Source organism: Festucalex cinctus, chromosome 4 (assembly GCF_051991245.1).
Source record: "Festucalex cinctus isolate MCC-2025b chromosome 4, RoL_Fcin_1.0, whole genome shotgun sequence".
Taxonomy (NCBI): domain Eukaryota; kingdom Metazoa; phylum Chordata; class Actinopteri; order Syngnathiformes; family Syngnathidae; genus Festucalex; species Festucalex cinctus.
In genome coordinates this window covers 27,293,874-27,319,749 of record NC_135414.1, presented here as the reverse complement: position 1 = coordinate 27,319,749, position 25,876 = coordinate 27,293,874, and the positions used below count along the sequence as shown (strand labels likewise).

Sequence of the window (25,876 nt, the reverse complement as noted above, 5' to 3'; positions counted from 1 at the left end):
GCGGCGGAGTTTAATTGTTTTAATGCACGCAGCCATGACACGACTGGCAAAAAATAAAACAAGGTGTTGGGCTAACACAAATTGGGGAAAAAAATAAGGAACACTGCTGGGTGTAAATGGACTACAAGTTCATCCAAAAGCTTAAAACCACACATAAAAAAAACAAAACAACACTGCTATGAAACAGAACAAACAATGTAAACTTGAGTGGCTCTGTTAGCAAAGTACAAAGGTGAGCGAAGGATGCACAAAAGGTGTGTGTGGCCGAGAAAGAAGACAGATGTGTTTTCGGGGAAGAGGGAAAGCCAAGAGTTTCTTCATCGCCCTCCTCTTCCACCTCCCTCCATGTGGGATCCTTCTGCATGACTGACTCGGTCATACCTGGGGGACAAATTGCTCTCTCTCTCTCTTTCTCTGACTGCCTCTCGCTCGCTGCCCCACTTTTCTTCCTGCAATGCACGATGAGCCTGTGCCACGACCGACGGAGTCAGGTCTGATCCAATGGTGTGAGCCAACGGTTTTTAAGGAGTGGTAATGAGAAATTGGAAAGGAGAGCCAGGGAACTTCCTCAGCCAGTCAAAGACTTTAAAAGAGATTTCCTATACTGTAAATTGAAATCTTTCTCGCAGACCTGGATGAAACTTGGCACACACACCAGGGCTGGAACGGATTAATGACATTTCCATTCATTTAAATGGTGAAAGATAATTTGAGATACAAAATTTTTGCAACAATTCTCATTTTAGAGTGCAGAACGAATTATTCTAAATAAGGATGCCGCACATTTTTGTTGCGAGCTATTCAAGTATTAGACTTAGTCTAGACTTTGTTTTATTTAGTGTAGACATTTTAATTAACAGTGTTTAACTGCTGAAACGAATTGTCAAATAAGACAAATAACCTGATCATGGAAAAGGCAACAAAACCATATAAATAAAAATAATACGCTAAAGAGAAACCAGATAAATATTGATTTAACTTCAATGCATAATCAATTTTGATTGATCATTACATTAATCAATGAACTGAGAAAATAATCAGTTTTAGATACTTGATAGCTGCAGCCGTCCAGTGGTTAACTTATTCTTCCGCTTGTATGACTGTTAAGAACACAAATCCTACTTAAACATTTCCTGTACACTGAAGAGGTTTTATGATGTTGACAGAATTGATTTCCATTTTTCCATCTGATAACAACTACAGTACAGATGGATTATCCACGACATGGATTAGGGGAGGTGCTAATTTTATTTATCAAAACAATTCAGCTAAATTTTCTGAAACATATAAAGCAAAAAAAAAAAAAAAAAAAAAAAAAAAAAAAAAAGATTAATCGCTACCAGTGCTGTAAATTGGCCCTAGTAAGGATAAGTGGGATAGAAAATAGATGGAGGGAGATTTAAGTATAAGAACTAGAGCTGTCAAACGATTAAATTTTTAAAATCAGATCAATCACATCTTAGAATTTTGATTAATTGCGAATTAAAAAGGCTTTTTTTTTTTAATCAACATTTTGTGCCCGCCAAATTTGAAGAGCACCTCTTAAGTGATATTTTTTTTTTCTGTTTAATGTTATGAGGACATTTTCAACATTTTTTGATCCACTCCTCTTTTTTTAATCAGTTAATTACTTGCATAATTAAAAAAAAAAAAAGACTCCATTAGTTTGACATGAACAAATATTCTGAATGTCATATGCGGATATTTATGAAATGCTTTACTTTAAAGCACGTAGTTATGTTTATTGCTCAAACACAACCTGTGCTACTGTACCTTTAACATAACCATCCGCTGTCAAGCTATTTAATAAAAAATATTTTTGCCGTTATGTATTTTCAAGGAATTATTTGCGGAAACCGGACAATTCAGAATAAAAAAAAAACGTAGTCATGAACAGTCCAGTTCTGTTCAGGTATCAGGTATTTGAGGGGTACAAATAGGATTTGTGCAAAAATTGTACAAGTCTTCAGTCATTAAGAAGATGGCGCAGGTGAGTCACTTCCTCCTTCAGCCACGTGACAGGTGCAGCTGCTCTGTGCATGGGAGTGGCTGCATTCCGGATAGGCTGTCACAGCATAACCTACGCGGCCAACGCCGGCTGATTCACCTGACCAGGGGCAGATTCCTCACTCTCCGAAACGACGTCTAGGAACGTGCCAGGTTTCCGCATCGTTGCTTCAATCAACACAAGGCGATAGATGGAAGTGAAAGGTTTATTGGGCCCTGTTGCTAATTGAGCGAGGGCATGACAGGCAAATGTGGTGCCACGGGTGGGTGGGGCAGTATTGACATGCTATGGGAGCATTGACGGAATTCCTGCTGTTAAAGGTCTGAGCTGGACTGATACAACATGGGAATTTAGGTCCATGAGATCATTTATATTTTTTTGAAATATGAATTATACACAGGCTCACAAAGTGATCCCTGCAGATGAACTTGCACACAAATGCACATAGAGTGTGTAAAAAATTGTGAAAGTTCTCAAGGAATTGTGACAACAACAAAAAAAACAATTAAGTCCCGAGAGTCTTGTAATGAAAGGTTTGCGTGATGTGAGAGGCGCCACATAGCACCTTTGCCTGAGTGGAATTCACAGCAAATATGCTTGTACATGGTACACACCCACAAGAATTCCGTGATCAGGCAATTCACACAACAAACCACAACAAGAAAAACACCCTTGCTGCTTTTGTTTGGAGTCATCATGCTCAGTGAGCAAGATGTGACAAGTCAATTAGGTGGTTGCACAACAAATTATTCTCCTGATTCAGAAGCACATGCAGATATTTATGACCGTGTGTGTTTCTTTGGAAAGGATGTAATATTGATAATATAATGTAGACAGATGCTATAAGAATAATCACAGGCATATATTCTTTATCCTCTGCAAAAAATGACTACAATTACTGCATTTTACAAAGTCAAATCCAAGTAGTTGTGAAATTCTTCTTCATTTATTTCTGCATGAGTGTATTATACTGCCGCCCAGTGGCCAAGCAATGCACACTAGTAGGATTTCACATATAACATACGTTTAAGGTTGACTTCTACTTTAATGTAATAGCATTAGGATATTATTCACATTAAATGATTGGAATTTTCTTTCATCCATCACTTGTAAACAACGATTTATATTGTGTCAGTAGTGGGCCACTCATAGCATGGTTACAAATCGACAAGATGACACAGGCTTTGAATTGCAAAAAGACACATTGGATTTGTGTGGACACAATACATATTGGCAAACACACTTATTTCATCTGCCAAATCCCTAAATTAACACCTTTTTGGTGAGAAAGCTCCATTTGGAGCACGTCAAACCAACACCACAGCTGGCATTCAAGGGTAAAATTAATTACTTCAGATACATGTGCTTCCTCTCAAAGTGGCAGACTTATTTGCATTCGGGAACATTCAGCAGAAGTAATCGATGCACACGCAAAATACGGCCACCCAATGACCCGGGCCCCGTCTCAAAGTGCCCCCCCCCCCCCCCCCCCCTCGCCCAAAGCCCTGGCGGCTCAGCCATGCATGGGGAAACAAACACAGGTAGCGAGAGCAAATCAGACGGCGACAAAACACAGAAACATGAATGGGGAGAATTACAATGATGGGCTGGATGAAGGACAATGGGCCTGGCATTAAACAAACGGCAAATCCCAGGATGGGGCTGCTGGGAGTACGATACAGATTACAGGCACCTCGTCCCCTGCCTGGGGACCAGGGGAGATGCAGAGAAAAGGACACAATATTGCAAACTGACAGCTGACGTCTTCATATAAATGTATGAATTTACATTCCAATTAGAGGAAATTTACATCTTAATCACAGAGAGTAGTGTGTCCCTCTCCCGGTTAGTGCGTTGCTACGGTAATGAGGTGGGATGCCGCTGTGCTCCCTCATCCAGACGGTGATCTGGGAGCAGACGCCACCTCCCCGTTATGAGGGAGCCGCGGCTGGCTCCGCAATTCGGTCATATTGGTGGAAAGCCGTCTTAAATACCAACAAGGTGCGAACCGGAACCTGAGGATAATGTGCCAAATATGGAGTTTGAAAAAACATAAAACATATCTGAAATACAGTGTGATGAACCACAAGTGTCTCAGGCTGTCACTCAAATGACAAGCCTTCAGGATTCCAAGCTAATTTCCATACTAATAATGGGTGTATTATCATCTTTAATGATTTGCACTTTGTTTTATGGAATTTAAAATGAACGGGGAAGTCATCTGTGAAATTAGTCAAACAAATCATGTGATCAGGTGCTAACAAAGGTAAAGCAAATGGCTGCTCTGGATGGACTGTCAATGTATCGTCAACGTCTGTATATCAAAACTTTTGGCAGGTGACGCGTTACAGGAGGTAAGAAGCAAAGAAAGAATGTTTTGTTCAAGTTCGTTAAGCTTACAAACGAGGGAAGATGTTGTGGTTTTGTTGTACTTACAAGAACTTTTGGTTTGAGGTTTCGACGCAGAAGTGGCAAGTCTGAACAGCATCCTACATGTTTGTGGGAGGATAATAATAGGAAAATACTACTGATGACATGACAACTACAGAGAAGTCAACATTTAATGAGAAGTTCACAACACGACACTGAATAGTAGTGATGTCCTGATCGGGTTTTTTTCGCACCTCAGTCAAAGTCCTAGTCATTTGTTTTTAAATATTTGGCGATACCGAGTCTTGAAGCCGACATCATGGCAACGCAATAGAAAGAATTTAAAAAAGGTATCCCGACATGTTAATGGCTGTTAAATCAGCAGTGGTTCAAATTAAGTAAACAATATATTTTTTTTAATTCTTGGCTTTAGTAATGAATCCAATTAAAAATATCCCGTATTTTTCAGACGATGCCGATCAGCTGAAAAAAACGATTGGACCGGGACTACTTCTATGTCTATGTAATAGCTTTGAGATACATCTGAAAATCTTTCCCCATTTAAATAAATGCCATAATTCCCCCTGCAAAAAAAAAAAAGTAATACAAATAATATTATAATTTAGACATAGGCCTGAGTGTTGTTATATATAATCTCTCTGTGTTGCTCCACTGTTTGTGTTCAAATGTCCGTTGCTTGAAAGGGTTATAACATCATAACACTGATGCTATCCGTTAGCCTGTATATGACGTTTTTGCATTGTTTGTTAGCATGAAGCTTAACGGACCGATCTAATGCAAAGTTTTCTCATTTGAAAAAACACACTGTGTCATTTTCTTTAATGCTTTCGTTTTATCAGTAAACTTAAACTGGGAGTGGCAGTAAATCGGGTTCACTGGTATCTCGAGGCACCACTGTAGTTACTTCTGGAGCAGACAACGTGCTAAGTAGAAGATTATCTAACAAAATAGACAGCGTTAAAGTACGCTTGAACAATATTCAGCGATGGCGGTGAATGAGGCATATTGGTGCGAGTATAGACATCTGAAAACAGCCCATGACTGGGCACAGATTAGAATGTCAGATTACACCAAGCCACAACTTTCTGACATAACTACCAGGAAGGTAAAAACTCAGATGCATATTTACACAGAGCAGAGAAGCAGCAAGAGGACACGTGTGGAAAAAATGGGTACAGCATTGCGTGCGCAGAGTAGGCGTAGCATGCGTCCCCAAACAACACAACAATGTGGTGATATGCGGGGTGTGGCTGAGACTCTACTTTAGCCTGCAGGCTGTTTGGAGAGGATGCTAGGATGCTGCACATACCCCCTCTGGCACTTACCGTGCATATTCTAACCTTGCAAATTGATTCCCAGAGCACCACTGCTACGTCTGTGTACAAATGTGTGCCTGGCAAACCAAACCTCATCCGCACTTTTGGTGTGTTTGACACACAAATGAGATGCAGAAAGTTATTCCACGAAGGTTGAAATAACAGAAAGTGTACTTTTTTTTTTAATGGTTAAAGACATTTATGTCAACAAAATGAATGGCAGAGTGTGTATGACCTTTACATAACCTTGGGGGGAAAAAAAATTGTAGACTTTTTTTAGATCATGTAAAGTGAATTCACAAGATAATTGCTGATATTAGCTAGAGATCTACAAGCCGAAAATGCCTCTTCCCTAGAAGCCCCAATTTAAACAATGGCCCGGTGCTATTTAATTAAATTCACAAGCGATGAGGCCCTGCCACGGATAAGCCAAAAAAGGAGCTCTAGAAGTCGGTTAGCTTGCCAGCTAGCTGGTGGCTAGCGCCTGTTGTCGTGGTGTAAAAAGCCACACAATGACAAGGTGGAACATACTGGAGGCTTTATATATTTTTGTGGCTGAAACATGTCAAACGGCGGACACGAGCATTTGAGAATGTAGACAAGGACTTTTTTTTTTTTTTTTAAATGATTTTGAAGTGTTATTTCATATATTTGGCAATTTTTCTAACCATTCAAATTTGGCAGGGTTGTTAAAAGTCACTGTGGGGCGTCAAATTTAAACACGTTTATTTTCACTATACAGGAACTTTCAATCTCGATTCACACAGACATTCAAACTGCTCCAATACTTGACAAAGCCATTTGATAAAAACACTGATTTGCCATTCTTTTGGACTGTGGGGGGAATTTGTTTGGATTCTGGGCCCAGTATAAGGACTTCTGATGATTAATTAAATTAAAGGAGGAAGAACATGCTGTCTGGAAAAAAAATGGAATGAGAATGAGCAAGCTGAGTTGGAGAAAGTAAAGCACTTTTGTGTGTACACATTGACCTTGCTAACACTCTGCCTACTCCAATATTCACCATGACACATGCTTTTGTGCTCTAGTCGGCGTCCGTCTCCACACGCAAACCTTCCCCTCGATACGCACACTTCTCATTCTACAATTTGACTTCGCCAGCTAGCTTCGACTTGCACAGGAATCAACACTCAAAGATCCACAATGCAGTGTAGTGATTGAATTTTAATTTGGTGCATTACGTCTTCATTCTTCTTGCAAGACTTGAAAGTGTTCAAAAGATGAACATCAGAAGCTCTTTCTGCCGTGTGCTATGAGATCTGTCTAATGAGGTACGCCAAATGAGACCATTCCTCTTTTTGATAGTAAGCAGATTACATCTGATATAAATGAAGTCAATCAGCAAGCCAAAATGTTGAAATCTGAATGTGACGTATGGTTCTAAATTTCTTCACACATTCTGACATATTTGAGCTCAGTTGGATCTGTTCTGTAAAAATCAATTATGGACACTCTACCAAACCATTAACCTTATTGTGGTTTTCACATAAGTACATTTGTACATTCAGTGTTATCATATTATAGGCCAAATATTGCTCGTAAAAGAATAAACACAGGAGAGTGGGGTGGATGGGGTGATAACAATGGCGATGACAAAGCAAAAATAACTCCCACACTTCAATATGGCCTATCACATAATTGAAATAAATAAATACATAAGATAAAAATCAGCAAGACTTGATACATACAAAATGTTCTTCACTTGATAGAATAATATGTACAGATAAGGAGGAAAAAGTGTGTGTGTTTTGGGGGGAATTCATAAGAATTCGCAGACTAACATATGGAGTAACCTTTGTGGCCTTCCGGGACTTGGGGGTGTGGTGGTGGGGATATATTGGGGGGGCCTAACGCTCAGAGGACCGTAGGCACGCTAGGGAGAGGTGAGCTGTCACCCCCCATTACGATCACTGCCTGAGCTCTGAAAGGGGGGGAGGGGAAGGAGGAGAGCAGACCAAAAAAAAATAAAATACGGGTTCCTTGCTAACCGCCGTCGAGAGCCATCCTCGGGCCTTCAGAAGCCTCGGTCTACAGTTGCCTCCTGGGAAACACTTGCACGCAAGTCCTCGTCATTCTGGGCTAGCAGCCGGGCTAGAGTGTGTGTGTCAGTATATTGGGGAGCCAGCAGCAAAGAGGCAGGCTGTGTGTGTAGTTGAGCTGCATTAGCAAAATGTATAGACACTTAGTAACGAAAGAACAACTGAGCAAGTTTTATTCGGCCCGCCGCACAACAAGAGCCGCCGCCATTGCGACTGATCTGGAAAATCCTCCAAAAATCATACCTGCACCCCAGGTGATTAACGTTCGCACACATAAGTCATCGTTGTCACTCAAATCATTTTGAATAGAAAATAGTTTAGAATCGAAAATCAATTCTGAATCGCACTGCAGACCCCAAAACCTGAATCGAACCAAATCGTGAGAGAGTCAAAGATCCCAAAGATCTACTTGGCGGTGGCTGACTTTGTCTGGCTCGACGTCTCGCTTAAAGAAAAGCCTAAATATGTTGGCCAATCAAATGACAGTGACGTCATACCCATTCGCAGTCTGCGTCTAGAACCAAGTTCGAAGAGTTTCTGAGGAACGGTTCCATTGGAACCATACAGCCACAAATACTGTACGTGTCATCACAGAGCGGAACCAGGCTGTTTCGGGATATACCGGCACAAAGGAAAAGTGGCTAACGATGATCCATATATATAGACGAAGCTTGCCTCTGATTTGACCTTTATTGTGAGTTTTGGTGAGCACTGCTTAGGCGCATTCTGCTCTCCAGATCCCGCTCCTAACACCCCTGTCACTCATCATCACTCATCATTGTTAGAGACAAAAGAGGAGTTTGGTTAAGCCACACACTGCAGTATTCTCCCACACAGTCTCCCCCCACCTTCACGCACAGGAGGCAAAGGTTCGGCAGATAGAGCATAAAAAGAAGAATCATGTTCCTGTTTTGCTGGCGAAAGATGATGCTCCGATGTCACAGTTTTCCATACGGCGGCATCATCTTGCTAACTAACTTTCACTAACTTGCCCTTTGTAGTGCAAACTTGTCTTTCACGTGACCCACAGTGACTTCTCGACGGAGTGCAATTAAAGTCTATTCAGACTTCTACGCAGGCCCTAACTATCCTCCATCCTCTGGCCTGGCCTTTCAATAGCCACCTGTGAACTCTGAAGGACAGGGCCACTTGCCTCTCATAAAATTCATGAGGACCGGCTACATTCAGCGGCCACATCGACGTCGCTCAGTGGCTGAAGCCGCTTTAAACAACTCTGTGTTGACTGCGGTGTGGATCCTTTTTAAATACAACCATATTCACAGCGGCAGGGGTTAAGTAGGTCCCGTGATTAGCTGAAACAAATGCCTTTATGGTGTGCTTAGAGATAAAGAGCGAATCAAGCGACCCAATTTGTTTTCATTAAGCGAGGCCTCATTCAGAGATTGCTGACAGAGAAGGTAGAAAAAGGCTAAGTGAACACTGAACAAGCATCACAAAGCGGTTTCTGTGGAACAACTGTCGGATTAAGTCAACACACACGGTAAATTCTATTTGCGTCTCAATTTAACCGAAGCTTCACATCGGGACTCATTGAGATAATCGTCCGGCTTCGTCGCACATGAGAACGTTAGTTCCATTCTTTATAAAATCCGACATTTGGCGTGTTAACAAATATTTAAAGAAAGAAAGCTAATCCCTGCAGTCTCAGTGAGAACATTTACTTTGATGACACAGCGTCAGGCAGTTCTACAAACTTTGCCAAGCATACTTAAGTTTTAGAAGTCCCGGGGAACTTCTTAAACTCATTTTGCACCAAATGATTCAAACTGTTTCCACATTTCCTTTGTGAGCTTGTATAATATATTTCTTAAACTTTCTTCCCATTCCAAACAATTCCATTTCACCATAAACACTGAAATCACAATCCCCCATCAACTAATGGATGTGTTTAACTCCACCCTACCCTAACTAAGGGAAGAGTGGCATAATATTGAAACAGAACCCCAAAGAAAGCAGGGTGGTATAAGTTGGTATTTTGGGATAACGGAAAAGCATGGACACATATACATATGAAACCTAACATGTCCGTTTCAATTGCCCTTTTGTGTTAGAAATAGCAAAATATTGTTTAAAAACAAACAAACAAACAGGCCATTACAGAGTAATCAAATTCAAAAGCAACACGGCAAATACTGACTCCGCCTCTTGACCCTCCTCCCCGTCCAGGACAGAGAGTGTGAGAGTGTGGGAAAGTTATTTTTAGGAGCCAAGCAGAGAGCTTTCCTGAGTTTGATGCTCCTGCTCTGGATCAACATTCCACCTTTGAACCACTCTGACCACAAAACTTTGTGCCCATGATGGCAACTTTCATTTTCTCGGCACGGGTGGGGTGGTATCCTCTTTTGCGAAATTAATGAAATCCGCTATTCTACTGGTAATTTAAATGCTGAGCAGGCATTGTGGTCTTTACGATATAACGTGTGTAAATGTAAACGACAGCAAGTCGCAAGTTTCAAAAAATGAATACAGGAATATATCGTCGTGGGCCTCGGATACGGAGGGGTCAGACTCGATGTTGTACATTCATTCATGAAGTTTCCCGGCGTGTCTCTGAAAGCTCAACCAGGCATCGTATTGTAAGGTTGCTGACAATACCCAGTCCTAGTTTCAGCACAGTTGGGGGTATCATGTACTTTTCTTTTTAAAGTGAAATTACTGAGGCAATTATTTCTTTGGACAATTTCACAACTGGTCAGGTATTGCGTTCTTGATGATATAGATCCACGTGTGAGTAAGTAAACTAGAGCATGTTCAAGGTCTCAAATACAAACCTACCAGGGATTAATTTGTGCATGTTTAGTGGTAGGTTTATTCTGAGAGAACACATTCAAGTTTTAACAGCGTTTCAAGACCCAAACAAAAAAAGGGCAAAGACCTAAGGCAACGTTGCTATTTTGTAAAGCCAAAACAATATTCAGAAGCCTAAAATCTGACGAAGAACTAGTTTACCACTAGGGGATATGATTCTCCAGTCACTACCATTATGCTAATGGCAAGCCCCCGCTGCACACACTTACACATAGCCTATAGTGAGTGCGAGACCCCGCGGATGCAGGGTGGCGTGCAAGTTACAGTCTTGCCTCGCCTCGAACTCGCTTTAATGGAAGCTGAAGACAAGTAGGGCTACTTTAATCAGGACTGAGCCCAGTGTGGCCAGTCTGGCCTGATGGGGGCGGAGTGGTGCATGGACCATGTTAAGGGTTCACTGCTCACCGATGAAACAGCTTCACTTCCAGGCCAAGTTGAGGCAGACCACACTCTTACACAGTCTGGCAGGAGGCGCAAATATGCCCACATTTGTTTTGCTTTAACGCTGTCCCTTTGTGAGACACAATGTTTTGGCTTTGTGTTGATTTATTACAGAAGGCAGCGGATTTGGCAAAGAACCAGATATGTTCTCCGTGTTGACTAAGCTACAGCAACCGCTACTGCAAAATATCAACCAGCCTCTCTGGATATTTTGAAAGTAAAATGATTCATTCTAGATTTTTTTTTTTTTTTTTTAAACCAGTGATCTGTTCTACAATACTGAAATGAAGCTATAGAAAGTTGTGTGTATATAGAATTCAGATGAAATTCAAGTCAGTTGGAGGATACATAATGTTGGTATTACAATAAACAAACCAAAAGCCAAGTCTTTGGACCCATGATACACCCAACTCAGCAGAGTCCCACCAAGCTGGGCTTTTTCAAACATGCATGCACATTTGCAGAATAGATAAAAATTTCCTCTTAAATAATAGATGCACACCGGATGTATGTTGTGAATATTCTTTCGGCCGAGGCATCCGATCGCGTGCCACTGGCTGGCCTGCGCAGCGCTCTCTCTCCTTCTCATACATGCACAAACCATAAGCGCACCTCATTCCAAAATGCGGCAGAGGCTGGTGCGCAACCAAGACAGGAGGTATAAATTATTCACAGGGAATATTATTTTAAAGGTCCATTCCCATCTGATTGTGAAAGAGGAAGGCGGAACGCTGGCAGATTTCCGCAGAACCAATTTTGTTTTCTACAAGTAGTTTAATGACGTCTGGTAAACTTTAACTTAGTGACCTTCACTCAAACAATACAACATAATATTATTCATATAAAACAATTAATGTAAGTTGATTTTCATCGAGGCCTTTTGACTTTTTAGTCATCTGTGGCATGTATATGTGAGCATGCATGGAATACAAACATACACAAACACAAAAACAAGCCTGGAGGACCGAGTCTCTGTCTAACTTGTTCTGTATTCCATAATTTCTTCTTTCCATCTCCTTGTATTTTTCTCTCAATAATGCGGCTTGGTGCCTCTAAGGAAAAACCCTCATGTTAATTAGACCTGACCTGAGAATCACTTAACTGCTCCTCAATGCTTGTGCCTCCACCCTCCTTCCCCTCTGCTCTAAGCCTTCGCTCTGTTCGCTCTCACATAGGTCCATTAACACCCTTCCCTCGGCACCCACAGGCTGCGATGGGGAGGGGGCGCGCACAGCCACCCTCTTAAAGACGTTTTGGGGACATGCCAAGAAACATTAACCTACTCTATACATTCTAGAACCTGTTTTGTACTTCTCCTGAACAATATCATCATTTCCGGCTCCACCCATAACAAGGTTACCGTTTAACTTGGCAATAGCCAGATTGATAATTGTGATTCACTCAAGGGTATACTTCACATTATCGATCTGATTTGCTCGGGAAAGGCGGGACATTCAGCACAATAGGTCGAGCTGAGTGGACGATGCGGTATCTTGAGCAGGTTTGCTTTGTCCTATCACAGCAACAGATGAAAATGTCATCGTCGGTCACGTTTTAGGGGAAAAAAAATAAAAATAAAAAAAAAGCACGGACATCTTTACCAGATAAAAATGCACGAAGCGCCTCTCGCTGATCAACATTCAACATGGAAACAGTGAGTAATTCTGCGAGATCCATTCGTCTATGTTAAGTTTGTTTCTTTCCCCCGGCGTCGGCGCTTCCTGGTTTCGTCACAGCTGCGTGTCCCGCCATAACCAACGCCCAATTGGTCAGACCTAAAAAGGTCGGTTGCGAACGTATCAGCGGGAGCAGTGCAAGATGGATTCTCGTAGTGTTTGTGAACAAATACCGCGAGAACTCAGCTTGCTGACAAGGTTAGTTATCATTGTCCAATAACAACCATGCCTGTCACATTTCTGTTCTTTTAGGAGCAATACAAAACTGAAAAATTCTTGTAAATGACAGTTCATGAACCCTGTAGTTGTTTTTGATTGCTCAGGATTCACCTCTCATGTACCTGTTTGTCATTCTATAAGTCGTAAATATTTAGTTTTACTTTAATATGAGATTTAATAATTGTTTTTTGTTATTTATTGTTGTCTGTGGTCGTCTCGACTGCCTGTGGTCATCAAGTTATCATCAAAGAGCGTCAATTTACATATTCACGTTTTAAAGTTAATTGTTTATGGCCATGCGATGTTCGTAAACCAATGTAAGTCATGCGAGGACTTAAATTTCTCAAGTTCAACTCTGTCATGCAAGTTGACATTATTTACATGTCAAAATGATGCAATTAGGCCAGGGTAATACACAAGAAAAAAATCCAGCACTTATAAAAACACAAGCAAAATCCCATCAATGAAAACCTCAAAGCAAGTGTTCACACTACAAGAGATGAAGCTTGTCAGTGAAACAGACACCTCAAACATAGCCTCAAACACAAGACTAATTTGACACAAATCCCCATCTTACACTGTATTTGACCCCGCGACCTGCCTCTGGCACCCCAGTACCCAACAGGCAAGTTGCCTGTCAGTTTAAAGGGTCAAACAAAGGTAAGCGCAAATGTTGCTGCATACCACAGCAGAGCTTCATCCTTAAAGCATCTTGTGTTGTGAAACCAGTGACGGAAAAGACAGGGTGCGCGTTCAAGAAAGTGTCAGTCACGTTCGCTTTCCTCAGTTTCTCAATCAGCATGTGATTGAGACCACTGTATGAATGTGAATATCTATGGGGGTGAAGAACTGTCTGCATATGCGTTTATGAGAATCTTGTTTAAACACCTAGCACTCCTCTACCTGCTCAGACAGGGCCATGGGTTAATTCTGTCTTCAGGCATCATGGCTAATAATTGCACATCAACCGGAGTTTGAACTCTCTGACACATCAACAGCTACCATGGTAACCTTATCACACAACCAACAGAACCCTTGTGCAGCTTGCGTTTGTCAGGGGAAGCACTAAAACGTGTTCAATTGACAAATAGTCGATTAATTCTACTCATTTAGTACCAGCGTGCGTCATTTTTAGTAGAACTGTGCCGTCAAATGGAATTCTTTTCCGCGTTCTTAAGGTGCTACGTGATGGACGTGAACGTCTAAAAGCATTTAGGAAATTAGCATGACTATGAGCAGCTGGGGTGACGGGTGTCTGCCTGACCAGACTGGTGAGGAGCTAACAGTGTCAATTGTTGTCAGTCATTGTCAAAAAAAGATTAAAAAAAATATATATATATATGTCCATAACACGATTCCACAGCAAGTGATTTAATGATCACAAACACAGCATAAGTTTTTGTGAACTATCGCCGATTTTATAGATGAGATGTTGCCGCAATGGTGCATTCTATAGCCCAGGGCAGAGACGACTCGTAGCTCGAGTAAATGAGGTGATTAGCAGGGATGGTGTGGGCTGTCACACGTCAGACGCTGGGCTTAGAATCCAATTGCAATACACGTGTCAATCAGCAGCCCACCGAGGCAGAAGACCAACAGGTCAAACATATTATAAAAGCTACCGCATAGTCTGAGTGAACAATCACAAAAATATATGCCCTCAATGCGGTAATCAAAGTTGAAACCACTTGTATTCAGTCAAGAGGAGGCTGAAGAAAATGAACAATACATTGCATTCTGTGTTCATATGGACATAGCCTTCACTGCAGGCCATATTCCTATTTCTCGCAGTTTCAAAGCATTTGGACTTTTTTTGCTTTATAAAAATTAAATTAATGTAGAACACAATAAAGGTTAGCATTTTGGCATGGCCCATGACATCCGTTCCCGTTTCTCAAGTGGCCCATTGAGAAAAAATAATTGCACAACCAACCAACTCAGCTTGTGAATGTCACATGACCAAAACTAGAAAACAGAGCTGCTGTGATTGTTTAACTGAGCCCTTCTGATGCCATTTTCAGTCGACAGTAAGTTGAAAAATGTGTTTTTAAAGGTACAATTTGTACATAAAAAATAATGAAAATACCTAATTTATTATAGGAAAAATATTAATGTTTGACTGCCAAAAATGGCTAAATAAGTAAAGTATCACTTTAACTCATTCACTCCCAACCATTTTCACTGAAGTGTTTTCCTGGATTTTGACTGATTTTGCAAGGCCCGCGAAATATTTTGTTCTATTGCTATAAAAATATGGAACCTACCAAAAGAGAGATTCGAGTCTCTTCTTTTATCAGGAAAAAAAGTATATTACTATCTGTTTCCGCTGTGCAGAAATTTGCAATAGAACATAGCTAAGTTTCATCATTATTCACAATTCTGCTTAGAACTGTGGGGAAATCAGCTTGTTTTAATATGGCCTGGTTGATCTCTTATACTCTGCTGCCACTCAACCATTTTCTGCAGTAGAGAGACTGCATGAAAGCCTTCTCTATGCTCTGGCATAAAAAAAACAACAAAAAACGTATAAATACGTCTTTGGGACACTTCAAACATTTAAAATATGACGTATTTATACGTTTTTGGGAGCTAATGAGTTAATAAACCAGTACAAAAAATGGACCTATGATGAACCTCCCACTTAAACTAATTACAATACCTTTAAACTTACCAAAACACACACTTTGAACATATTGTAAACGTATTCGAACCCACTGTATTATACATCGAAAATAGCACACTTAGGGTTACAAATAATGGTTTAAAAGCTAAAGCAAACTTAAACAGACTGACTGCCTACTGGTGTGAATGGCTGCACGACCTCTTTTAAAATGTATACTAGATTTAGATTATAGTGTAACATCCAGTCCTACACTACAATGTAAACATATTAATATAAAAAAAAGTCAATGAGCAAATAAAAAAAAAGTTGCCAGTGGGATACAGCAGCACAAATTGGCCTTGACAACATACCTCAATGCTGAACTGCTTCCTCTTCAGCTTAAAGGCCAAGTCCTTGTGGTCAGGCAGTTGACTTGCAAGACAGTTGAGGTAAGGCACCTGACGTACGTGGAGCAGGCCTGGGACAGATTGAATCTATAAGCGCAAAGACTTCAAATAAATTGGAACCTCGCAAGTCAAATGCCCCTGAGGTCATACCATTTGGAATATTGGGATTAATTTTGTGTTTAACATACTCTCCCGATCAAGACAATTCTGATTCTGAGCATTGCGTATGAGTAAAAGGTCTACAAACATCCCAGAATGAAGTGTGCTCCACCTTACAAGTTCCACTGTACCCCCCAAATTTTTATGAGCACTTGAAGGAGCACATCTCCCCCTATTGATAAGGCAAGCATGTTTTCAATCAGTTTCTTCAATAATCCACCTTATTATTACACATTCACATTCTTTTGTTAGCAGTTGATCTTGAAATCATCGCTCTACAGTATGTTAGGTTGCCTCCAAAGCAGATTACAATCAAGAAAAATCTATGCTTCAAGTTCAAAATAAAGTAAATAACTTTTTACCACTCTGTACCAACACTTGCCAGCTACTTATCAGTTTGTGGAACACAAGTGCAGTAGTGCACCATGAAGAGAATTCTACCTGGCAAAGAGCAAGGTGTGCGATAGAAAAGGTAGATAACGTCCATGTGGGGAACGTCTACGTCAGCTGTGCTCGTCATTCTTCCGTTCCTTGACGGCAAAGTTACATTTCGATACAACTGCAAAAGTACTGTACAAGTAGGTTGGTGTAAATGAGCGTGGGAGAGAAGTAGAGTGATCAAGGGAGTAATGGAGGAAGGAACACAAACAGAGAAAGTGGGGGGATGGTGAGCTCTCTCCTCTGTGCACTTGGGTGAGTTCCCCTTGCCTGATTTGCCGTGACAGGCTTCCCAGCATGCTTTGAGCAGCCCTGAACTGCTGCCGCAAACACGCGCACACGCACGCACACTCGCAGTCATCTCGCACTCATACCAGATGAGTCTGCACCCATGAACACACATCAAAACAATCGTACGCGTCGATGTCACACATCCTTAACACAAGCAGAATTACTCGGGCTGATTAATCGGACAAAATTTTGTTCTTTCGAAACGATAAAATGCGCTTATTCGAATAAAAATGATAAATAGAAATATGTGCAATACAGCCCTGTTAAATTCACATCTGTTGTTTCACAGTGAAGGGATGCTATCACTTGAAAAAGGTGTTGCCTAAATAAAACATGTTGGACGAAACAAAAATCTGCTACTGAATGTTTTTTTACTTCTTGTGTTTTCATATGTCTCAATCGGGGCTGTCTAACTCCAGGCAAAGGAAGCGGAGAGAGGAGGGGAATGAGAGGAAAAGCGCAAAGAGTGAAGCGGGAGAGTTCGAAAGGCATGGCTAAAAATACCCCAGCCGCTTATTCTGACCTTTATGCGTGGAGAGTGTGATAGAGCGATAGAAAAGAGGAGACGCACGCAGGAAAACGAAGAGATGGTGAAACCTCAGTGCCAAAGTGATGGGGAGTTCCGGGATAGCAAACTCTGGCCCCCCTCCCCTTTTCTTCAGTCGTCCATTAACCGACGTCCTCCTCCCCTACTGGAGGCGAGGAAGACTTGCCCCCATTTATTAGCGGGGCACGCTGGCCGCGGAGACATTGAGTGAGGGATAGAGAGATAGAGGCAGAGAGGAAAAGAGAGTGATGGTGAGAATATCGATTCCCCAGTGTTGGCCAGCTCTGCTCCACAGCCTCAGGGGTGTGGGACTGGGGATGGTGAGGGGGCGAGAGAGGAGAGAGAGAGAGGCTCTGCTGGAGGGAGGGAGGGGAGGCAGGGATGGAGGGGGCGAGGGTGCGAGGAGGAGGGGGTACAGCGTGGCAGCTGAATCCCCCCCGGCCTGTCTACTGAGGAGCACGTCTGATTGAGCAGCAGCACACTAACGCGCACTGACAGCCTGGCCTGCAAGGGGGCTGCCCTGCCTCTATCCGCAGCCCGGCCAGAGCCTTAATGCACTCACTGCCTGTGTGCATGTGTGTGTTTGATAGAACCGAGACGGAGAGATAAGAAGGGAGTGTGTGTTCTTACCATGGTAATCTTTGTAGAGTGGGCTGGTCTCCCTCTCGGAGCCTTTGAATGATTCCAAGGCGATGGCATTGTCACATAGCCGGGTTACGCTGCCCATTAGAGACGTGTTCTGTAGGACGGAGAGAGGAACACGGGCAGGTAATTAACAGCCTCCTGACGGGCCACCAGTGTTACAATTAAATTAGGTCATCATTCCCGTGGCCAGGTCACTCCAGCCCTTGGGCTCAGGTGACGGTGATGTGAGATGGACGGTTTAACAGATGAGGCCGGAGCAAGACAAACTCATGTGCACCGAGAACACACATATGACCCATGTAGTGATAGAAAAGTCAATAAGCAAAATTCCATAATGATTTCACTTCAGTATGTAATCCCAAACCTGCTTTCAGCAGGAGAGGTCAGCGGAGAAGTGGAAGCAATCATTAGAAGCTTGATGAGGAGAGCTCCCCCTACTGGTTGGGTAAGGGACTTGGAGAGCATGAGATAGGTGAGTCAGAGAGAGTGAAAGAATGAGAGAAACAATCTGGGGGTGAATACAGTAGGTAGGAAGAAATGTGAACGTGAACTACACAAAAAGGGTGGAGGCAGAGAATAACAGGAGTGGAGGAGGGGAGAGCGAGGGACATTGGGATGGCGGGAGAGAGGGAGTGCTGCATTATTAATCCCTTTGCCTCCTGAATGATTCAAATCCTTCTCTGTGTGCTGGCTGCCACAGCCTAATGCAGTTTTCATACCTTCATGTCTTTCCCCCCCTCTTTCTTCAGCCTTTTCATTTTTGTCCTACTTTTAAAGAATGCACATCCCACCAGCCAAGGCTGCTAGCACTTACGGGGTATCTGAGGTCACTTGCACGCATGCAATTAAAAGCCTGTGTAAGTTTGGCTACGACAAATTATTCACAACACTAACTGTGGTCAATAACGATGGACTAAAACTTTGTACACGGAGGCCTTGAAAAGGCACAGAGATGGGTCGAGTTGCCGAAATTGTACGTTAAGTAAGAGTACAGTTACTTTCGAATAACATGACTGAAATGAACCTGCAACCCCTGTGAGGCAGAGGTAGGTAGCTTGTCCAAAATTTTTACTCAAGTTAGACTACTGTAATTTTAGAATAATATGATTATTTCCGAAAAACGTGGTCTTCCAAACAACTCAGTGCTAAAAAAAAAAAATAACACAAAAATAAAATACTTAAGTAATGAGTAACGTCTAAACAACTTCTAAATTAGTATTTTTTTAAATAGATGTCATAAAGTCAAATAGACAAAAATATACAACAGAAATGTGAAACTTCAAATATTGCCCAATAATACGACTTTTGAATCAAATCATTCAATAAAATTAACAAATTAAGGTAATCACAAAGCGATTCATTTGTGTGTGGGGTTACGCAGAGAACGTGTGTACTTGTGACTTCCTGGGTGTGGCCCAGTTTAATTGGCAAAGACTAGTGAAATGGAGACAAGTGTCACTACGTCGTGACATGAGTCTTTCCGACAAAGCAAAATACACACAAAATATACAATTACACAAGCAATAATAAGGACCTGTAGAAAAAAACACAAGTCAGTGAAATGCCTATGTCAAAGTAAGTTGTGTTTGTAAAAAAAATAAAGTGTATTGCCTTAAAATTTTCTGACAAGTGCCATTTATCCAAAATAATGAAATAAAAAATAACGTAAGGTTTATATTTCTTAGATTCATGCAAGTCACATTGCATTTGAACTCTTGTTGATCAGATCACAGATTTTTAGGTTTAAATAACTATAATGCATATTTCTCAAAGTTGTCTTTGTACATGCCTTTTCTCTCATAAGCAAACCCAAATTTAATATAACATTACAGCTTGGCTTTCTGTCATGGATTATTTCAGCACTTCACCTTATTTCACCTTTAAACTGAGTAAAAACTGCACACAGCACAATAAATAAATCAGTTCTAAGGCTGGGGAAATAAAACAGGTATATGCAATTGTCTTCTCCAGAAATGTGATATCAAATGGGAATATACAGACTCTTAAACCCCCCCCCAAAAAAACAGTATTTGATGAATACAGTAATAGTAACTGTAAGAAATTTTGACAGTTCCACCGATGACAACTAAATTAAAAATTAACCTCTTTTACAGAACTAAGCGTCATCATTAGTTCAACCCATAAGGAGCATGTTGCTGCACTACATGGATAGGCCTACTAATAATGGTTAGATGGACCATACTAAGATGGGATTCTACAGTCAAATCCTGACTGTAAGTCAGGTAAGTATATGCTCCTTAATATTGTGCTCTTTAAGTCATGTCATACCAATTCATATATATAAAAAATAAATAAATAAATAAATAAACAACCCTAGCTGGCACTATCAGCCAACAACTACAGCCTTTAAGATGACCAACACATAGTTTCAACACTTCTCTGAAGTTACATTTTGGTCTAATTTATCTGGATGTACCTCATAAATTGGCAAGTGAGTGTCTATGCATGGGTCAGAAAACCACTTAGTCTGACAAGCAGGTGAGGTGTATGTGGACAAATTTTAAGGGGAAAAAGTGTGTGCTTTTTTTGTAAGGATGGGTGTGGTAGCAAGCGATAGTAGAATGAAGTACCACCAGGACAAGCCTAATTAATGTTTCAGATGGAGAAGGCTTTCAGTGAGTGGCTCAGCTTTCCCAAACTGCTCAATAATGAATAGTGGGACCACGGCGGTGTTGGCCAGTTAGCCCACTGCTATCGCACGAGACCGTCTTTTTAAGGTCCAGATTTAGCTGACTGAGCTAATTACAAAATCAAAGACAGTTTGATTTAAAAAACATGCGAAATCCAGTTGACTAGCATCTACTAGCTGAACTCTAGTCTGGTGATTGCAAGAAAATTCTAAAGTTACTCCTGAATCCCTCCTCCTCTTCGATCACCGGGGAGGATGAGGAGGAGGACATAGATTAAGGGGGATTGGAGGCCAGGCCGGATGGGGGACTTGGGGACCGCTCCCACCACAGCTGACATCTGCTAGTTAGCCAGTATACCTTTTTTGACGAAGCCAAGGCCGTAGAGCACTGAGTACATCGGCGTGGAGCCAGAGCATGTTGAGACAACACAGCTGTTCTCAAAGTTACACTTCCCCGCTCATTTATTTTTTTTTTGTCTTGCAAGTCTGATAACGAATCTGGACATTAGTATGGCTGCTCTACAGAAGGGCGGTGCAAGAGTTCAAGAACGGTCTACAAGATGTTAACGCCGGCAGAAAGTCTCAATTGGCTCCTCTGGTGATTGTGCCTCTTTGGTCTACTGTCCGGGGGAGGTCTGTGCTTTGCCATATGCCTCAGCAGATGACTCCACCTTCACACTGAGAGGCCAGACTGGACACAGATTCATGTGAGCACACTCCCGCAACCCCCTTCTAAAACACACATGTACACCCTGAGACACAACTTACCCGCGGGGATATTTACAAGACAATAAAACACATGCACAAACACTTTCAATTTGAAATAGCATGATATAATTAAAAGCAAGCTAACGAACATGAAGATTTAGATGGCTCTGCATGGAGTGTTGACTGGAAACGGCCTGTTGAAGAATGATGTGAGAGGAAGAGATCTTTTGCAGGCCCGAGTCGAGCCACAGTGACACTGACCCACTGCGTCGAGTGGACACCCCCTTACACATGATTTCAAATTACGTGCCCTGATTATATCCCATCCGCACAAAAGCAAACTGTCCATAATGGATGAGTCAGGTGAAATTTATCAATCAGCGCAAAAAAAACAACAAAAAACGATGCCGTCTGATATTATCCGTTTATACTTGATCTGACGTCTTACCTGAATGAGGTGTGACGGCACAGTAACTACTGCAACTGAGAGCGATGACCTCAGCAAAGCCCGCAGCCCATAGAGAAAGGTAGTGAGGGCGTGGCTTTTTTTTGGGTTGCTCTGGCAACACAGGTCATCGTCCCACAGGGGCGAACCGAGGGAGTGAAGCCCGATACGCAGGATGTTCCGTGACTTTGTCTAAAATTGGCAAAACAAAAATAAAAGAAAAAACACTAATTAATATTACACAACCTTCTGAAAGTAACTGAACAGGGAGGTCAGTGGCTTTATGTTTGCTGTAGACTTGACATATAAGGATTTCACAAAGACTATTTTAGTTGTTTTGGTTTTCAGGGTTATTCCTTTCTTTCCCTCCCTTTAGTAGTTAAAACGCATGCTCTATATGGTTTAAGGCTGGAGACTGACTATGAGGCTTATTGCAGCTAATTTTGAAGGAAAATTACAACTTACGTTCCCTTAACTCTATTTTGAGTATCTATGACAATATTTTTGATGTTTTGATATTTTTGGTGCTCTTACAAATACGGCTTTCTTCAAAGTGCCTTGTCAGATACAGATGTAAATATCTGAAAATGAAAGCTGAAATATTTATTGATCTTAACTCATATGTTCAACTTTTGATTGATGTTGTCAGTCTACAGCAACAAATGAGAGAATTGACTGTTGCAATACTTCTGTAAGCAAGTGTACATTCTTTGCTACAAATAAATCAAAACACAATATTCAAAACGTTTGTAGAAGCTTACCAATTACATATGCTTGAATTGTAATTATTAACATTTACGAATAATACCCAGAGTTGTAGCCAATTTTAACAAACACATTCTTCTTTGGCCCAAGTTCCTTCCACAAAATTGAATAGAAATCTGTCATTTTTTGTTTAACGCTCCTCATAAATGATGATTAAAACATCACCAAGTCAGCAGATGAACAAAATAACAATACTGATTCAATTCCAAGTTCACACAGTATATACGAGGAGTAACAGCTTGTCGTTTTTAATTATAGGTGCTGTGTTTTGGGTTGTACTCCCAAACTCCATATGAGTCTGGACAGTCGGCTCAGCAGTACAGACGATCGCAATACAGTGCCCAAACATGAGTGGACACAACTGCCCAATCACAGAGGCCATCTGACACACGCACAATGGACCTGTCAGACAGGCTTCCAATATGGCCGCCACCCAGAAACCCCAGCACATTCTTGGCACCAAAGCCAGGCTCGACGGCCAAGGGGGCCTTGGTGAGGCTGGAATGACTTCCCTTGAAACACCCCACCCCAAAACAAGGGATCAACGCTATCCCACTCCTATGAAGACGGAGAAAAATAGCAGTGGGATATATATCACGGAAAGTGAGAGAATGGAGGAGCTTGTCCAAAACTGTGAGAGGGTTTTAACCTTTAGTACAATTGCCTTTTATTTGGGGTTTCTTCGAGATGTCTCCTGATTATTGAGGTGAGAGCCACGAGTTATTTACGAAGCCCGGCTTAAATCTGCTCGCTTTTTCTTTTTACGCTTCTCCTTGCCCGCTTCAGCCCTCCTCTCCTATTATGTAGACCCTCCCAAAATTGCCTCCACCCCACTTGCCATCACTTCCTCTCCTTATAGTGTGACCTAAGATTCGTTAAGGAGAACTATCGCAGGAATCTAAGGAAAATAAACCTTATTGTTTGCGTTTTTTCACAGTTGGCTCACAGTTTCCCTGCGGAGGGACACCGGAAACTACACAAAAACAAATAAATGCTTCCTGTCTTACCGTAAGCTTTATATGTGTATGTGGGTACTTGTCATAATTAGATATGCCCTCTCTTTGTTACCATGCAAACTCAGAGCATCAAATGAGACTCTAATTTGATGACTGGAGCGCAACGGGGGGAGAACTTTGGTAACATGAACGTTGCTGTGGCAACATCAGAAAGAGAGCCCAGAATTAACTCCTATACTTTAGCCTATAGAAACATTGCGGGAACCGTTCCAGTAAAGTACAGCCAAGGGCAAGAGGCTGCCGACCATATAGGACATTTAAATAATAACAGCCAGGCTCACAGTTCTGTTGCTTCCCCCATCTCACGTTTCACAAAAGACCCCTGAAATTGTGTTGGAAGAGAATTGACTAGCATGAACTTTGGCCAGGGAGTTGAGTGGCGCTAGATACTCCTGGTAAAAAAAGTATACATAAACTAATGTGAATTTACAATTCAAACACATTTTTACTAGCAGGTGTGGCAAGATTTGATCTTTACCAAAAATGAATGCAGGCAAAATGCACACGTGCAGCCCATGTCCCATGATGACAAAGTTTACTGCAATGTTACGTTCCAAATTGTATAAAATAAAATAAAAAAATAAAATAAAAAAAAGTTAATCAAAGAACTTTTGTCAATGGATCAGGATAATTTCATGGTTGAGTTACAACACAAATTATTTTAAAAAGGAGCTTTGAGTGAAATAATTATTCAATATATCATTTAGTTTGAATTATGAAAAAGGGCTAAAAAACCAAGGTGTTTTTTTTCCGTGCACTAAATCTAAATAACGGATATTCAAAATCAAAAAATCTGATTGCAAAAAGTGGATTTCAAATCATCAAACACACATGATTTCATGCCACTATGGAAAGTGGCCTTTCTATTCTGCCTCTTACCATGGGCGCTGCTGCCACATTGAAGCCCTCCCTGCATATGACCTCTTCAATGGATTTCAGCAACGCAGCATAGGATTCAAGCACGGGACTGGAAATAAAGAGCAGAAAGTGGAGACGAGACAGAAAGGAAAAAGCTCTTATTAATTGACACAATCTTGATAAAACTGGGCCAAGCCTATCAGCGTGGTGGATTAATCCGCTATGATTGCAGCATGCTACTCCTGACTGTGCTTTTCTGGAGCCACTATCAAGAGATCCAATTAATTTATTTGCTTGATTAAATTACAACATGACTGGTTCTCTGTCAGCTCCCCCGAGGTTTCGATCGTGCCTAGACACACAGACAAGACAGACGTATGAGATGTGCTTATGCTGAAATCTAATACTAAGATTGGACAGCATTTTGGTGTTTAATCAAGGGTAACATCTGCACCACTGACAAAGCGCACACACCGCCGTTCGTGCTTATTGGGCGGCCAATAGGAATGTTAACCCCGTCTTTTTTTACACAAGGCCCTCCACTTAATAAGAACGCCCTGCCATTTTTAATGACCAGTCTGCACTGAGTCACAGTGGGCTGCAGTGTCACTTATCAATTTGACCCGCGGGCTGCGAAGAGCTGATACGCGTATATCGGTCACACATCAATAGCCCCCGCATTAGGAAAAGTAATACACACTTGTGTCGATTACACTTGTGCCAAGTATATCCATGTACTCCATTTCATTTATTCAGCGCAACAATGGTGCCTCCTGACCCCGCTGGGACTAATGATAGAGCTGGTTTTGGTGAAAGAGGGACACCTACCCTCCCAGGCCTCTCTGCCCATGCCCCTGCTCGGAGGAAGGGGTTGGGGGAGGATGGTTTGACAAGCACTTGAGTGAAAGGTTGTCTCTGCTTGGCAGCCATTGTGTTGGACGTCATTGTATGTCAGCTGCCCCTACTGAGCACCCCTCATTTAGGTACCAATAAGGTCTAGGTGCTTAGCTACAGGGGCTAGCGCGTCGGCTAATTAGGATCATACACGGGGAAGCTTCTTTATCTCGATGCTCCTCTATCTTGAAGGGGAACGGGGGGGGGGATGCTTAGTCTTAAACAACAGGATCTGTATCACCTAGAGAGCAATTTGTGCCAATTATGCCTTCAAGTGAAACGGAGCAATTTAACAGCTAGGGTAGCGACATGGGGCTGTGGACACGTGCAAGGGGGAGAAGCCTGCTTCGAGTTCGTCTGGCACATGCGTGTGCGTGTAATGCGCGTGTCTATGTATGTGCAGCGGTGACGGGGCGGGGCTGCGGGCACAATGGTGCTGTGCAGGTGTAGCTTCCTGCCGTTTAAATGTCTTGATGATCAAACCCACAGAGATGCCCCAAAGACAACCACA

General features: G+C 41.8%; 1 protein-coding gene across 3 annotated transcripts in view; it reads right to left on the bottom strand.

Annotated features, from left to right (window-relative positions):
* The window catches only part of elp4 (elongator acetyltransferase complex subunit 4), a 53,062-nt gene that overhangs the window by 14,882 nt on the left and 12,304 nt on the right, over positions 1–25,876 (bottom strand). For 2 of the 3 annotated variants that reach the window (XR_013283304.1, XM_077520002.1), the window contains exons 6-9: positions 24,493–24,580; positions 21,836–22,024; positions 18,015–18,123; positions 15,914–16,020 (exon numbers count right to left, since the gene is read on the bottom strand). Coding sequence is in view for 2 of the 3 variants with exons in the window: in XM_077520002.1 (XP_077376128.1) it covers positions 15,914–16,020; positions 18,015–18,123; positions 21,836–22,024; positions 24,493–24,580 (493 nt within the window). In the remaining variant the exon portion in view is untranslated. Of the gene's footprint in view, positions 1–15,913; positions 16,037–18,014; positions 18,124–21,835; positions 22,025–24,492; positions 24,581–25,876 lie in introns of all 3 variants that reach the window. The other variant, XM_077520004.1, reaches the window with a different exon arrangement.